Source organism: Oncorhynchus nerka, linkage group LG10 (assembly GCF_034236695.1).
Source record: "Oncorhynchus nerka isolate Pitt River linkage group LG10, Oner_Uvic_2.0, whole genome shotgun sequence".
NCBI lineage: Eukaryota > Metazoa > Chordata > Actinopteri > Salmoniformes > Salmonidae > Oncorhynchus > Oncorhynchus nerka.
Window position 1 is genome coordinate 25,235,081 of NC_088405.1, and position 14,776 is coordinate 25,249,856.

General features: G+C 43.2%; 1 protein-coding gene across 6 annotated transcripts in view; it reads left to right on the forward strand.

Moving 5' to 3' along the window:
• Positions 1–14,776, forward strand: part of LOC115135058 (serine-rich coiled-coil domain-containing protein 2-like) — a 64,513-nt gene that overhangs the window by 38,175 nt on the left and 11,562 nt on the right. For 3 of the 6 annotated variants that reach the window (XM_065023161.1, XM_065023158.1, XM_065023159.1), the window contains exons 5-11: positions 3,102–3,219; positions 7,454–7,565; positions 7,874–8,063; positions 9,605–9,676; positions 9,758–9,850; positions 10,758–10,886; positions 12,602–12,727. In XM_065023161.1, coding sequence (XP_064879233.1) covers positions 3,102–3,219; positions 7,454–7,565; positions 7,874–8,063; positions 9,605–9,676; positions 9,758–9,850; positions 10,758–10,886; positions 12,602–12,727 — 840 coding nt within the window. The remainder of the gene's footprint in view (positions 1–3,101; positions 3,220–7,453; positions 7,566–7,873; positions 8,064–9,604; positions 9,677–9,757; positions 9,851–10,757; positions 10,887–12,601; positions 12,728–14,776) is intronic. The other 3 variants (XM_029669286.2, XM_065023162.1, XM_065023160.1) reach the window with 2 other exon arrangements.

Below are 14,776 nucleotides of genomic sequence, written 5' to 3' on the forward strand. Positions count from 1 at the left end.
TCTAATGGAAAATGTGGAAATTCTGCTTGTGTTTCCAACAGTACAAACTCCAGCCTGTGAGCTCATAATTTTTGTGGACAGACACATGTAACATAAATAGTATCGTAGCGTCTGTCAACAGACTGCGGGATATGACAATGAATGAGAAATGTTGTTATGTTTTGCTGGTTTTTAGTCTCTGATTATCTGGACAAGTCACGATTTTGAAGGTCTTTCAAATGTAGCTGTTATAAAAAAATATATATTTTTAAATGTACAGGGAAACCTTTGCCTATCACCTTTAACCATCCCAACCCTGAATGTCCCAACCTAAAGCAGCACAACTGACCTTAGATCAGTGCTATGGGGCCATCTCTCCTTAAATCTCTCTTTTGTGCCCAAGTCAGTATCATTCTAGTGTCCTTGGAAGGGAAGTTCTGCTCTCATCAATCTCTCTAACACTTTCCGTGCTCATAGTGACCCTCTAATTGTCCCTGTAAAAGTCAATAAGCCCTTTGCAGCAACGGACGCCTAGATTACACCACATTACATCCCTTATAGAACCACAGAGAATGGTCATATGCAGTTGGCTAGAGCCTGAGAATTGGGTTTGGGGGAAATGCATTAGTTCAAGAGCAGTAAATGAGTCGAATAATTGGATTACAAAGAAGTGCTATCATTGTAGAGGTAGAAGGCATATTTTATATTTAAAGGACAAGCTTAGTGCTTTCAACTCAGAACTTCAGTGTAGAATAAGGTCAACATAATGTCATTGTGGAGGCATTGCAGAGGCACACTCACACATAGCTTAGTAAAACTTGATTTGGAGATACTGTATGGGTCTTTTATCAAAGAAACAGTTTTGAGATCTTCAGTATCTCAGTATCTCACATTACAGTAAGCCCCACTGTGTTACATTTAGTCTGGGATTGACCTTCAATTAGAGTGAAGATCTACTGAAGGAGCAGCCGTTGATCTGCAGGCAGCTCTGAAGCCTTCATTGAGAGTTATGGGAAACAGAATGGACATGTAATGAAAATGCCATGATAATTCTAATCTCAGGCAGAGGGGCTGGTGACTACGTCTGAGAATCTGCGACAGCTATTGATTTGAACAGTTTCAGACTCATTTCTTAAGCCTCTCTAGGATATATTAGAAGTTTGGATGTTTATATTTGTACCCATAATTCCTTATACAGTAGAACAATCATTTTTTATTTGTTCTAGTTTCATTTTGTATTGATTACGTTTCTGGGTTAGGCAGACTGAAGTTCTGTAGGGCTTGGGTTGTGGGGGCAAAGCTACATCATATATTAATCACACTAGTGGGTCATATGAGGTAATCTGTGTGGGTTTTGAGCCTCAGCTAACCTCAGATTCATATCTGAACAGAGAGTTGTGTTTGTTTGAAGTTTCAATTCAATATGGGGTTGAATGGGCCAAGGCTTTTCCTTTGGTTTATTATTCTTCATTGATCTCCCCACCGGGTGCAGATTGAGAGGGTAGTAGGGAGAAGATGGGGAATGTGAGGTTAACTGACTGAGGGACACAGAATGTTGCAGGAATTTCCATAGCATGTTACAGTCCCTGTGCACAACCACAGCAAAATGCATTCTGAATTGATGTAATCATAATGTGAATAATATGTAACCTCAATCGATTAAATATTTGAACAACGTGTAAGCTCAATGAATGAATTATCTTTATATGAAAGATGTATGACGAGAGAGAGGGATAATCATGCTAATCCTGTAAATCAGTTGCCCATTAGTCTCCATCTACTGAACAGGAGGTGTAGCACCACTGAGGGGACCACCACTGGAGCTAGCTTAATTTCAACATGGGGACCTGCTGTGGTACTGTGGTTCTGTTGGACCCCCCTGTCCTCTCTGTTTGGCTGGCGGTTCCAACGTCAGAGCCCCAGGGCAGTCAGCTGGAGTGGGATTTGTGTGAAATATGACCCCAGATTCCCAGTTCATTCAACCAGCGTTTTTCTCCTCCTTGGGGGAGATTATGTGGCCCGCTCAGCATCTAAGCCGTAGCCTACCGGTGTGAAATGCCATTTCCTCTCGAGCAACTGTGCCGTGACTAAGGCCTGCTCTGCATGAGGAACCTCTAGAGGAGAGAGGGATAGAGTGGGGGAGGGGGAGGGGGAGGAGATGAGGAAAATGGAAGAGAGCGAGGAGACGAGAGGAAGAGGACAGAGAAAGGGAAAAAGAGAGAGTGGGAGAAGTAAAGAGGGTGATAATAGAAGTAGTAAAAAAGCAGAGGAGGGAGCAGAGGAGAGCAGGCATGTGGGAGAAAGACTGAGTACAGTTCAGTTGGGTGCACTGGCAGATAGAAGTATGGATCAGAAGATATTGGATGTTATTTTTCTGTTTTCTATCATGGTTCCCTGCTTCAATGCCAGTTTTTGATTTAGATAACCATTCTCTAACCTTTAATAACACAACATCCATGAAATACCACCAACCACCATCATGTTATGGGTACATCTTCAAGTAGAGGCCTCGCTATGTATTTTCATTTTCTGCTGAAGCACAAAATGGCCTGGGAATTGATGCTTTGGAAAGCAAAAAGGTGAGGAGTACAAATCAACACTTCATACTTTGAAGTAGTAATTTGTACTCTTGCCTTTTTTGCTTTTGGGTACGTTATGCTTTGAATTCAACAACAAGCAAAGTGCAAACTATTTTAGCTTTAATAATAAGACATACTTACCGATTTTACATTATTATACTCATTCAAGAGTGATGTTTCTTTTGAGAAATTCATTTCTGCAAATCTTTTGTTGTCTCCGACTCTGCTTCTTGTTGTTTTGAAAAACAACCTTTGTTTGTCCGTGAGAGTCTGATTCAAAAGGAGAACTGTTAGCATAAAAATGTACTCACTACTTTTGCACTGGCAGACAAAAACAGTGAACTAATCATGCCTTTACAGATGGGAGCATTATGAGATGTTTTTTGAAATACCCCGACATTCTGTACAATCTTTTTTTGAGGATCTCTTGTGAACTGACAAAACAAAACAGTTGACTTACTAGCTTGAGTATTGTCATAATATAAATTGAATCAAAATAACATAACATCAATTGAACCAACTTTTGTCTCTCCCACCATGCAGGACATTCTGAACAACCTGGACCCCCTGGAGCCAGCTGACCTGGAGGATGACGACCTCATGCTGGACGTGGACCTCCCTGAGGACGGCTCTCTACGAACACAGACAGCAGTGGCTCCAGGTACAGTCATCGCTTCATTCATCTTTCCCCAGGCTTGGTGCTCATTAACACTAGTGATTGGTTCAGTAGAGCCCTAATCATTACAATGAAAGCCTAATCACTGTGACCAGACCCTCTCACCTTTTGAGTGTAGCTTTTGATTCCATTCTGTAAATGTAATCATGGAACACCTATGGAAATGACAATTTAATCTCTAATCATGACACATTCCTCTGGTCCTATTTCAACTGCTGATTAAGTAACGAGATAGTTTTGGTGAATAGGTCTCTATTCTCAGAGACAGCAGGATTGTATTTGTGTGTGTAGGTGTGCTGTGGGTGTGCGTGGGCACCTATGTGTGTGTCTGCGTGAGAGAAAGATTCTGGCATTTTGTGACATTATACAAGCCATCACAAACTCCCTACGTCAGTGCTCATCGGTCATTGATCATGAATCTTAGGTTATGAAGTCTCTCCACTGTATTGTGAATGCCATACTGACAGTGTCATTCATGGCGAATGCAGTTCTTTCCACTGCTCTGAAAACACTCGGCCCAGTGTGAGACTGCTGACCAGTCCTGCCAATGGATTGCTAACAAGGGTCCCTTTATGACCATAAAACTCACAGACAACCCAAAGTGCATCTCGTTCTGTCTCTATACACTCAAACACACACAGAGCCTGGTTTGTCAGTTCACAGAGCACTACATTGAGTGTGTTGTGTGTGTGACAGGAATGTTCACTCTGAAGGATTGTGAATCCAACCGGCATCCTGGAAAGAGACCGTATTTATTTATAGCTCTGTATGTCGTAGCGAGGGGTCGTAGTTAAGGGACAGAGGGTCCAGCCAAGCTCAGCCCTCCGTGGCAGGCCTAAAGAGAGGGGAGGAAAGGAGGGAGCTTCAATGTAGCATAGCCGTAGGCCCATCCTCCCTCCTTCCCATGGGCACAGGCTCTGCCAGCCAAGCAGGAAGGGGAAAGGGAGAAGGGAAAAGGAGGCCCTGCTATTTTCTCCTGCAGGCAGGCTCCAGCTCTAATGACAAGAGAGGTCCTGGTGGCCTCTCCCCACCTTGCCCAAGCCAGTGACTCCCAGCCTGGCCACAGACACAGCCACCCCAGCCTCTCCCTCTCTGGCCACTTGGGGAGTTTCTCCGAAAACAGACAGCAGGGTGGAAGAGTTTCTCCAGCCCTTTAAAAAGCTGACCAGGACTTTAGCTTCTTTTCCCTCTTCATTTTACCACTTTGGATTTGTAATGTTTGGACTTGAGTTTTGTACATATTGAGAAGAAGTTGACGGATGTAGCAGAGCATGTTGGAATGTAGCAGGTCACGTGTGGAATTACTGGGCTAACTATTTAGACAGGCTCGTCTTCAGTTGCGGTATGTGGAGAGGCTGCGTAAGGTATTTGTTTAGTCCTCAGCTGAAGAACTCTCATGCTACAACAGTAAGATTGAGTTATTTGAAGACTGGCACACAATTTTATTTTGTCTCAGTTCATTAATGGCTTGTTTTATTAGAGTGTCGCCAAATATTTATGATCCTTGGTTGCTCTGTTTGGAAGATAAATTGTGTGTCTGTCTGTGTCTGTAATGTACAGTAAGGGTTTCGTGGGTGTGTATAAGTTTGTTATTTTCCTCTGTTGATGTTAACCCCTGAGAGTCCTACTATCTGACTGTTGGCCTTAGCTTAAAGCCTTCTTCTTGGGTTTGATGTCTTATTCAGTACAAATCAGTGAATATATATGTATATATATATATGTGTATGTGTATGTGTGTGTGTGTGTGTGTGTGTGAGAACAAATACAAGTCCCCTAAGTTAACCTTGTACCATGAGGCAATGTTTGTGTATGCTTGGCACAGTGTATACAGGACTCTGCTTACCAGAATGGAATGGTATTGAAAACATCAAACAAATGGAAGCCACGTTTGACTCCATTCTAGGACTGACCCCACTTAGTCGACTGGGTCGATTGTTTGGTCGATAGGCTGTTGGTCGACCGAGATTTCTTTAGTTGAGCAGTAGCAAAAAAAAAACACACAAAAAATCACGATGTACAAGACATAGTCCATCAGTCTAAGACGTGCTACTGAAATTGTATATTGTTATATTATGTAAGAACAATAATAATGTAATTATTTTAAAACAAATGTGCTTTCTCCCACGTGCGATTACAGCCCATGCCTTAATTGTCTCAGAAAAGTGAGGCGAGAGGATACCCTGACTTAATTAGGTCCATAATCAATAGCCTAACTGTTAAATGTGCCTGGCTTCATAAATCATCCATATACAGTGCCTTCAGAAAGTATTCAGACCCCTTGACTTTTTCCACATTTTGTTACATTACAGCCTTATTCTAAAATTGATAAAAAATCCTCAGCAATCTACACACAATAACCCATAATGACAGGTTTTTAGAAATGTTTGCAAAAAAACAGAAGTACCTTATTTACAAGTATTCAGACCCTTTGCTATGAGACTCAAAATTGAGCTCAGGTGCATCCTGTTTCCATTGATCATCCTTGAGATGTTTCTACAACTTGATTGGAGTCCAACCATCTCTGCAGCACTCCACCAATCAGGCCTTTATGGTAGAGTGGCCAGACAGAAGCTACTCCTCAGTAAGAGGCACATGACAGCCCACTTGGAGTTTGCCAAAAGACTCTCAGACCACGAGAAAAAATATTCTCTGGTCTGGTGAAACCAAGATTGAACACTGGCCTGAATGCCAAGCGTCACGTCTGGAGGAAACCTGGCCCATCCCTAAGGTGTATCACAACCGTTCGTGACTATGAGTCCCATTGGGCGCCGCACAATTGGCCCTGCGTCGCCCGGGTTTGGCCGGTGTAGGCCGTCATTGTAAAAAAGAATTTGTTCTTAACTGACTTGCCTAGTTAAATAAAGGTTAATTAAAAATGTATGTAAAATGTATGTAAAAGGTGAAGCATGGTGGTGCCAGCATCATGTTTTTCAGCGGCAGGGACTGGGAGACTAGAGCAAAGTACAAAGATTCTTGATGAAAACCTGCTACGGAGTGCTCAGGAGCACAGACTGTGGCAAAGGTTCACCTTCCAACAGGATAACAACCCTAAGCACACAGCCTAGACAATGCAGGAGTGGCTTCGGGACAAGTCTCTGAATGTCCCTTAGTGGCCCAGCCAGGACCCGGACTTGAACCCGATCGAACATCTCTTGAGAGACCTGAAAATAGCTGTGCAGCAACGCTCCCCATCCAACCTGACAGAGTTTGAGAAGACCTGCAGAGAAGAATGGGAGAAACTCACCAAATACAGGTGTGCCAAGCTTGTAGCATCACACCCAGGAGGACTTGAGGCTGTAATCGCTGCCAAAGTGCTTCAATAAAGTACTGGGTGAAGGGTTTGAATACTTATGTAAAAGTGATATTTCAGTTCCAAAAATGTTATACATTTGCAAACATTAATAAAAAACTGTTTTTGCTTTATCATTATGCGGGTATTGTGTGCAGATTATAAAAACAATTGAATCAATTTCAGAATAAAGCTGTAACGTAAACAAAATGTGGAAAAAGTCAAGGGGTCTGAATACTTTCCGATCTACAGAAATAAGATTGATCCTGCTTGTGTTACCTATATGAGTGTTTGCTTAATAGCCTACTGATTCCGTGAGCACCAAGCCTCACACAACCACATGTTGAATACAATCAGAATTGGCTGTAATTATGTAGCACGATTAACACTGTTGATGTTCTGTGGTGGTTGCTGCAGCAGGGAGGAGATAGAGACAACGGGTGTTAGTCACACAGTCATTCTGTCTTTTTTTAACACAGCGCAGCAAGTCTGAGCCCGGCACAATCAAATCAATTGCAGTAGGACTCCCTGTAGTCATTTGTGTGTCTTAATTATTTTATCAAACAGTTTGCTTAAAGCATCAGACAAGCTCAGTGCATAAATACAGTTGATTAAAAATATTTTGACCGATTGATTCGTCGAAAGAACACTTGGTCGACAAAGATTTGTTTTTGTCGTGGACAGCCCTACTCCATTCCATTTATTCCATTTCAGCCTCCCACCAGCCTCCTCTGCTGTTTACATGCAACATATAGTCCCACTATCACACACACACACACACACACACACACACACACACACACACACACACACACACACACACACACACACACACACACACACACACACACACACACACACACACACACACACACACACTTCTAAGCTACCTTGTGGATTACCCATCTATCTATCCATCCATCCATCTAGACGCTGATGAGATGGCCCATTCTGACCGCTCAGAGAGGGGGGGACGAAAGGGTCACTGGAGGAGGAGGCAGCCTCGCTGGAATGGACTAGACCACTTCCATAATGACAACAGGTGAGACTCAGCAGCTGTTCTACAGCATGAAAATGGCAAAAAAAGACCAAACACAACATAGTCTACTAGGTGTGCTGTATTCGTGAATATAAAGCTGCTGTGTGAAATATGATGGGCCATTATTGGATATTTTCTGGATAAAGCCAGAGTGCATTTGTTAAGTGACTTAATTTTCCCATTTAAGCCTAGTCAATGTGGCAAAGGTCCTTCTCTTACTGCCTCTCCTCTTTCTATAATATAATAATAACACATGCTCCTCTTTTTCTCTCTCCTCTCTCTCTGTTCTCTCTCTATCCATCCTCTCTCAGGGGTCCAGTGTTCCAGCAGTATGAGGGTTACACTTGTCATGGAGGGTTCATGGTTGGCCCCCGTCCTCTTCCTCCTGTAGGGAGACACGATGGCTACTCGGGGGCGCTGGACGAGCTCACACTCAAACACATGGCCCAGGACTGCAGCTCTGTGAAAAACAAGCTGCTCAAACTCAAGATTTTATTACAGGTAACACACACACACACACACCCTCAAAGTCTCGAAGGCAGTCTTTAGGAACTCAATACAATTCCAATCTAATCACTTAGTTGATTTGAGCTATTTACTGACTAAGCAAGTGGAAATCACATCTTGTCACTGGCGTCAGCTCCTTTTAGAATCAAATAGATTTAACGTCCAATAAAATGTCACTTGATTAGGATAACTATGATGTCAGGTTAGAGTTTTTAATTTGCCAGACGGAGGCTGCACATGTTTTGCTAAGCAGTAGCTTTATAGGAGTTTATCACACATCAAAATATCCAGGTGACAGAAGGCTTCTGAAGTTTAAAGGCAGTAGAAATATGCACTGCCGCATGCCAGTCACAGTGACCCTTTAGGCCTGTGTAGCAGAGATGCACTGGTTTAATCCATTTTGTGATGTAGAAAATAGCTGCTGGCTTTACTCTGAATGCCATGTCTCATGCCCATGTCTTGAGAGTGAGCAACAGTTAAGCTGTGGCACAGGGTTTTATTCTGTGTGTCAGTCATCTCTTCTTACCTGTTATTACTCCTGGAGCCAATCCTCCTCACTTGTGGTTACCTGTGGCTCCTTAATCACTTAATAGATCTGTCAGATGAAGCATTCCATTCAACAGAGACACACACACAAACACACAGAGTCAGTGATGTGATGTGTGAGACAGTTAATCAGTAGTGTACAGCTTTTGACGGTACAGCGTCTCTGTCTGGCCCTGTAGGACCCCATTATCTATGTTAGTGTCAGGCTGGGTGATATTGGCTTTGCCCTCACAGCCCTCAGCACATTACATTCCTCCAAAACAAGTCAACTGTGCCCAAAGAGGGTCTGTGAAATGACAAAGCACCACACAGCCACTCTCTGTGATAGTAATTTGATTGGCTTGTCAGAGCCTAGAATATGTTCATTATCTCCAAAAAAGGAACATCTTTTATCGTGACCAAAGTGAGTATAAATGTGCGTTATTTGTACCCATGTTTGATTCATGTTAATTTGACCTCTGACTGTGCAAAATGTAGAGATCGTAGCAAGGGGTGGGGGGGGGGTCATAACAGGCCTACCTAGGCAAGGTTCGTTACACTAAGTAATGCGGTTGCTGTTGATTATAGTCATCTAATTGCTAAATGACAAAAATGTCTAATTGAGAAAGTCTGAAAGTATGTCTGTCTGTTTGTTGTCTGTATTTAGCAGGGTAGTTGGCCTTGGGCACCATTAGATGTTCTCTTCTTAATTATCTTTCTTTGGAGCTGTGATGATGTGCTGTGGGCAGCAGCTGTAGAATGACGCTCTACTTTAATCGTAATTGTTCTCTCTGAGCTACGAGCAACTGGCTTTATCAGTGTACCCAGCTGACTATAGGCTAGCTAGAGCAAGGCCTGTCTACAGAAGACATTACAGAAGAGGCTCCAAACTTAGTAGCAATTAGTAGTGTCATTATAATCACCTGTCAATATCCATACAGCTAGTCATGCTGTCTGCCCCCATGTAGTATAGTTCAGAATACTGAAACGTATGTGCTTCGTGTTTGTAGATGGAGGATGGAGGCCCAGAGCTTGTGAAAGAGGGCGAGGAGGTTGAGGAGGATAACAGCACAACTATACAGGTACAGTCAGCCACATCCAGGAACCAAGACAAGTAGCATTGTTAGCCGTGTTCAGAATGAACCACTGTGTATGTGTTCCAGTTGGAGGAGCTAATGAAGGAGGTGCGGGAGCTCAGGGAGGAGCTGAGGGATAAGGACAGGACAATCACGCAGCTCACACGACAGCAACAGGCGGTGAGTCTCCAGGAGGGGTCAGTGAGACAACGGCAGTCATTCTCTGCCAGTGCGTTTGCCTCCATCATAATGCAACACATTACACGTGGGAGTTGTGTTTCTATGAATTCCATAGTCAAGACACCGACATACTAACCTCAGTTATGTTTGCTTTCACATGGATCCATCAGTGTTGTGACGTTCATTAGTGTCCAGGGCCTAGTGTGCTCGTTAGGTAAACAACCAGACTGTCCAATGACATTATTCAAATTCCCCATGTAGAGTAATAGCAAATGTCAGAGCAACGTAAGGTACAGTAATAGCAAATGTCAGAGCAACATCAGTGTTCCAAACGCTCTAGTTCTCCCAATTAGGGGGAGAGGGAGAGGGGGAGATATAATAATAATTCATTACTATGGAGAGAAATAGTAAGGGAGTTACTGATTGAATAGTAGATGAGAGAAATAATAATAGAGAGAATGATATAATTAGCCAAATAGGGAGTAAGAAATACTGAATGCTCTGTGGGTTGAGCTGCCAGGAGTTCATGCAGATGTTCTGTTTTACTCATTAGCAAAGGGTGGTTGGTGTTGTTTTTATTGAACTGTGAGGAGAGAGACAGACGTGGGTATGTTGAATTTTAATGTAGCTCAGCTTAATTGATTATATGAAGTTACCAATTGGATTGAATATTAACCTCCCCTCATCTGACCTTGGTGCTCCTGGAATGAATACATTATTTAACGACAAACTGTGAATTAGCAACTGATCCACTGCTATAGTCTAAAGTTGAAAACCCACTGGGAATGACCTCCATAGTATTAGAGTTAATAGGGTCTAGTAGTTTTTGAATACCAACTCACCTTAGTGGATCAGTTGTTATTGTATTTTCCTGATACATTAGTGGTAACTCTCTCTCCTGCCCCAGTCTGCTCATGCTGACCAGCCTGTGAGCTGTCACTGTCACCAGAGGGCACCGTCGCTGGAAGAGGACAGACAGACGCACCAAGACAAGGCCACACAGACCCCCTGGAGAGGACAAGGAAACAGCCCTGCCGTGAGTACACCTGTATAATATATACCTGGAGAATGGAGTCCCACAGCCAGTCTCATCTGTCCACTGCAAGTCAGTCATCAAGTCAGTCCATCAACTATAGTCCCCTTCCTCACACCCTATCCTCCCATTCAACTTACTCACTGGTACTAGACCTCTCCAGATCCCCCACCCCATCACCATTGTCCTAAATGGTGGAACCATTTAATGGATAGTGAGACTGTCTGTGTGTTTGAGACACGCCGTCAGCCCTCAGCCATCTACACACAAGGCAGGTGTAGTGGCTACCTCTTTTATCTTTCTACCTCTGTATTTGTCATTCTCGCTTATTCTTTCCCTATTTAATTATTATTGTTGTCTCTCTCTCTCTCTCACTCACTCACTCACTCACTCACTCACTCACTCACTCACTCACTCACTCACTCACTCACTCACTCACTCACTCACTCACTCACTCACTCACTCACTCACTCACACACTCTTTCTCCACAGACAGTTCAAAGGGACTGTTGGAGCAGGTGGAACATTGGCCCAATATTTGACCTCTGATTAATTATTTCATTAATAAGATGAGGTCTAAGGGCGTTCCATAGTGACATCGTGTGAGATAAGTCATGCTTCAATCACTGTACCTGCTGTGTCCCACATCCGAAGATACAGCCATAATCTGTAGACGGTTCTGATTGGAGAATCGCCATTGGCATCACATTTCATGTTGTATCCTCACTTTGCGTGCACACTGGTCTGTGTTTCACACCTGTTTGTCTAGCTAATCAGTCTTGCAGTAGAGGAAATGTGTGCGTGCAAAACCAGAACAAAACATTGGCATCCATATTAGATTTTGATTTGTGGAGGGGTGTGCATCTAAAAACTGGGTTTAATAGTTTCTTGTTCACTGATTGGCGATACAAATTGCGATTCTCTAATCAGAACCATCTACCAATTATGGATGTGTCTTCGGATGTGGGACACATGTGGCTAGCAGGTAGAGTCATTGAAGCATGACTTATCTCACACGATGTCACTATGGAACGCCCTTAAACCTCATCTTATTAATGAAATAATTAATCAGAGGTCGAATATCTCCTCTGATCCTAATTACTACCGATACTGTTGTTGTGTGACATCCAGGTCCTTGCCTACCAGTCTCTTTTTGAGGTTTACCCAATACACTACTCAGAGTTTACCCAATACACTACTCATGATCAGGATGTTGTCAGGGCTTTCTGATCTCTTATGGAACGAGAGTCTTCTACACACCACACTTAGATAGATTTAACGTAGTCCACATTAACTACAGAAGATATGAATGGTACTCATGTTATGAGATATAACTCCCTATGGCTTAATTGATACACTGTTAATGCAATGCTGGGATTCGAGAGCGACAGAGAGAGATCGAGAGAGTGCGCATGTGTGCCTGGAGGTTCAGGATTGAAAGAGGACAGGAGAAGAGGTCTCTGAACAAAGGGCTTAGACAACAGGGGAATACCAAACGGCCTCATTAATAATGTAGAAAATCAAACAGGCAGGAAGAATAATAGAATGCAAAACCTTGTTTCGTCACACCAAGACAAAAGGCTAATTACTGTCTTCCTGTCTCTCCTCCTCAAACTTTTCTATTTTCTTTTCCTCCTTCTCTCTCCTTTCCCCTCCCTTTCTTTCTATCATTATCGAAGTGGTAATTAGACACTATGCTCTTGTCATCCTGTCAGCAGGAGGGAGAGAGGGAGAGAGGTAGAGAGAGAGAGAGAGAGACCCCAGAGATTCCACACTCACCGCCCTGCCCCCAGCTACCACCAGAACGCTGCTGCTTTGTAAATCAACTTCATATTATCAGACAGGTGCAAATTTAATTGCCAGAACTACTGAAGTAAACATTTGTGTACAGACCTGGGTTGTATCACTTTTCTTGGTGCTGTCCTCAGTCTAGCAAAATACTTTTCATCTAGTGGATGATACAAGGTACTTCAGGACACTGCTAGCAGAACTGCTAATGCCTTGATCATTTGTAAGGAGCAATGACACCATGCTCCACAAATAAGGCCTCAGACCAGTTTGTAAGATGAAAGGGGAAGTGAACACTTTACTAGTATAACTGCTTGTGCTTTGCTTCATTATGAACAAATCAACAGCAGTATGCACACCTTATTACTGCTTCACACTGACATGCTAGGCCAAGACACTGTTAGCATGCTAATGACATCATGATGAAAGACAAATCCATCTAATAACGGGTCCATCTACTTGTGTGCTTGAGGCCCAGACAAAATCAGTGGACATGTGGGGCAGAACATGGCTAATGAACTGAATGTTTTCTTCTCACAATTTGAATCAGACGAGGTGCAACTAATGAAAGTGTCATTACAAATGTGTGAGCGGGTTATTGTTAAATAGGTTGATGATTTGAAATAGTTCAGGGAATGTAATACACACGAAAGCCCAGGCCCAGACAAAATAGTGTTAAAGTTCTGTGCTGAACAATTATCTGGTGTTTTTACAATTTCCAATCCTCCCTCATCCAGCAACACCTGCCACTGTTGTGGAACAACTCAACAAGTATACCCATTCCTAAAGAATCTAATACCTCTGTGCTGAATGACAACTGCCCTGTCGCCTTTACATCCTTAGTAATGAAATGCTTTGCGGAAATTGTGAAAAGCCATGTCCTCGACCCTTTTCATTTAGTCTATCAGCCCAGCAGAGGAGTTGATTTTGCCGTTCTTACGCTCCTCTAGATATCTAGAGGGCGCCAAATCCCATGTCAGAGTTCTGTTTGTTGACATTTCTTCTGCCTTTAACACAACCCAGCCGTACATTCTGGCACAGAGACTCACTCGTAAGGGACTTCTTCTTAGATGGGGGTGGGGGGTTGTGGCTGTTGGACTTCCTGAGCCAGAGGTCAAGGTGGGTCTCTGTGTATCAGACCAACGCACCACCAAGACAGGCTCCCCACAGGGATGTGATTTGTCCCCACTCCTGTACATTTTGTACAGCAAGTATTCACTTTTTTAAAACGTTTTGTATTGTTTGTTGGTTTGGCAATGCCACTGTCAGACAGAAAATATGCTGAGAAGGATTATTACCACAGCAAGCAAGGTACTTGGAGTCAAACAGACAGGCCTGGATGAGATCTTTAAGCTCAGGGCCCTCAGCAAGGCTCACAAAATACTTTTAGACCCAAACCACCCCCTGTACCTGGACTTTGAACTTACTCCCCTCTGGGTGCAGGTATAGGACACCCCCGGCACGAAAAACAGAACTGGACAATCATTTGTGTCACTTGTGATATACCTTTTAAACAGCTCTGGTTAATGTTCCGATCTTATCCACCCAGTAAGGTCAGCAGGCTGGTCTTCTTTCATCAGTATACACTGTATGTAACTGTTATTCATTTTTTATTGTCAATTTGTATTTAAACACCACTTGAAGCGTGTACATGATACTGCAACAATATTTCACTGGGACAATAAAGTCAGTAAAGTAAAAGTGTTCCCCCTGAACTGTCAGACATGGGAAGTAGCTACGTCTTCACCCCAGAATGTTAGATGAAGATGGGAAAGCTCTCCCTGATCTGCAGACAGCCCAATAAAAATGCCAGTCACTGTCAGCTCTAGGCAAGCCCAGGCCCTCTTTCCCATTTCAAACTTTCCTTTCTGCAAATGAAGCCGTGGCAGGTGGCCATGCAGAAGGGTTCTGCTGTAATTGTGTTGTACAAGAATGACAGGGAGGAGGTTGATCAGAAACCTCATTTCTTATCCACTTCCCTAACCGTGGGGGTCTTTGAAATAGCGCGGGGCCCCCCAGGGAGTCCAATCTCTTTCACCCTAGATGCATATATGTCCCTCTCGGCTTGAGGAGATTTGAGCAATTTAAGAGGCGGCCCCAAACAG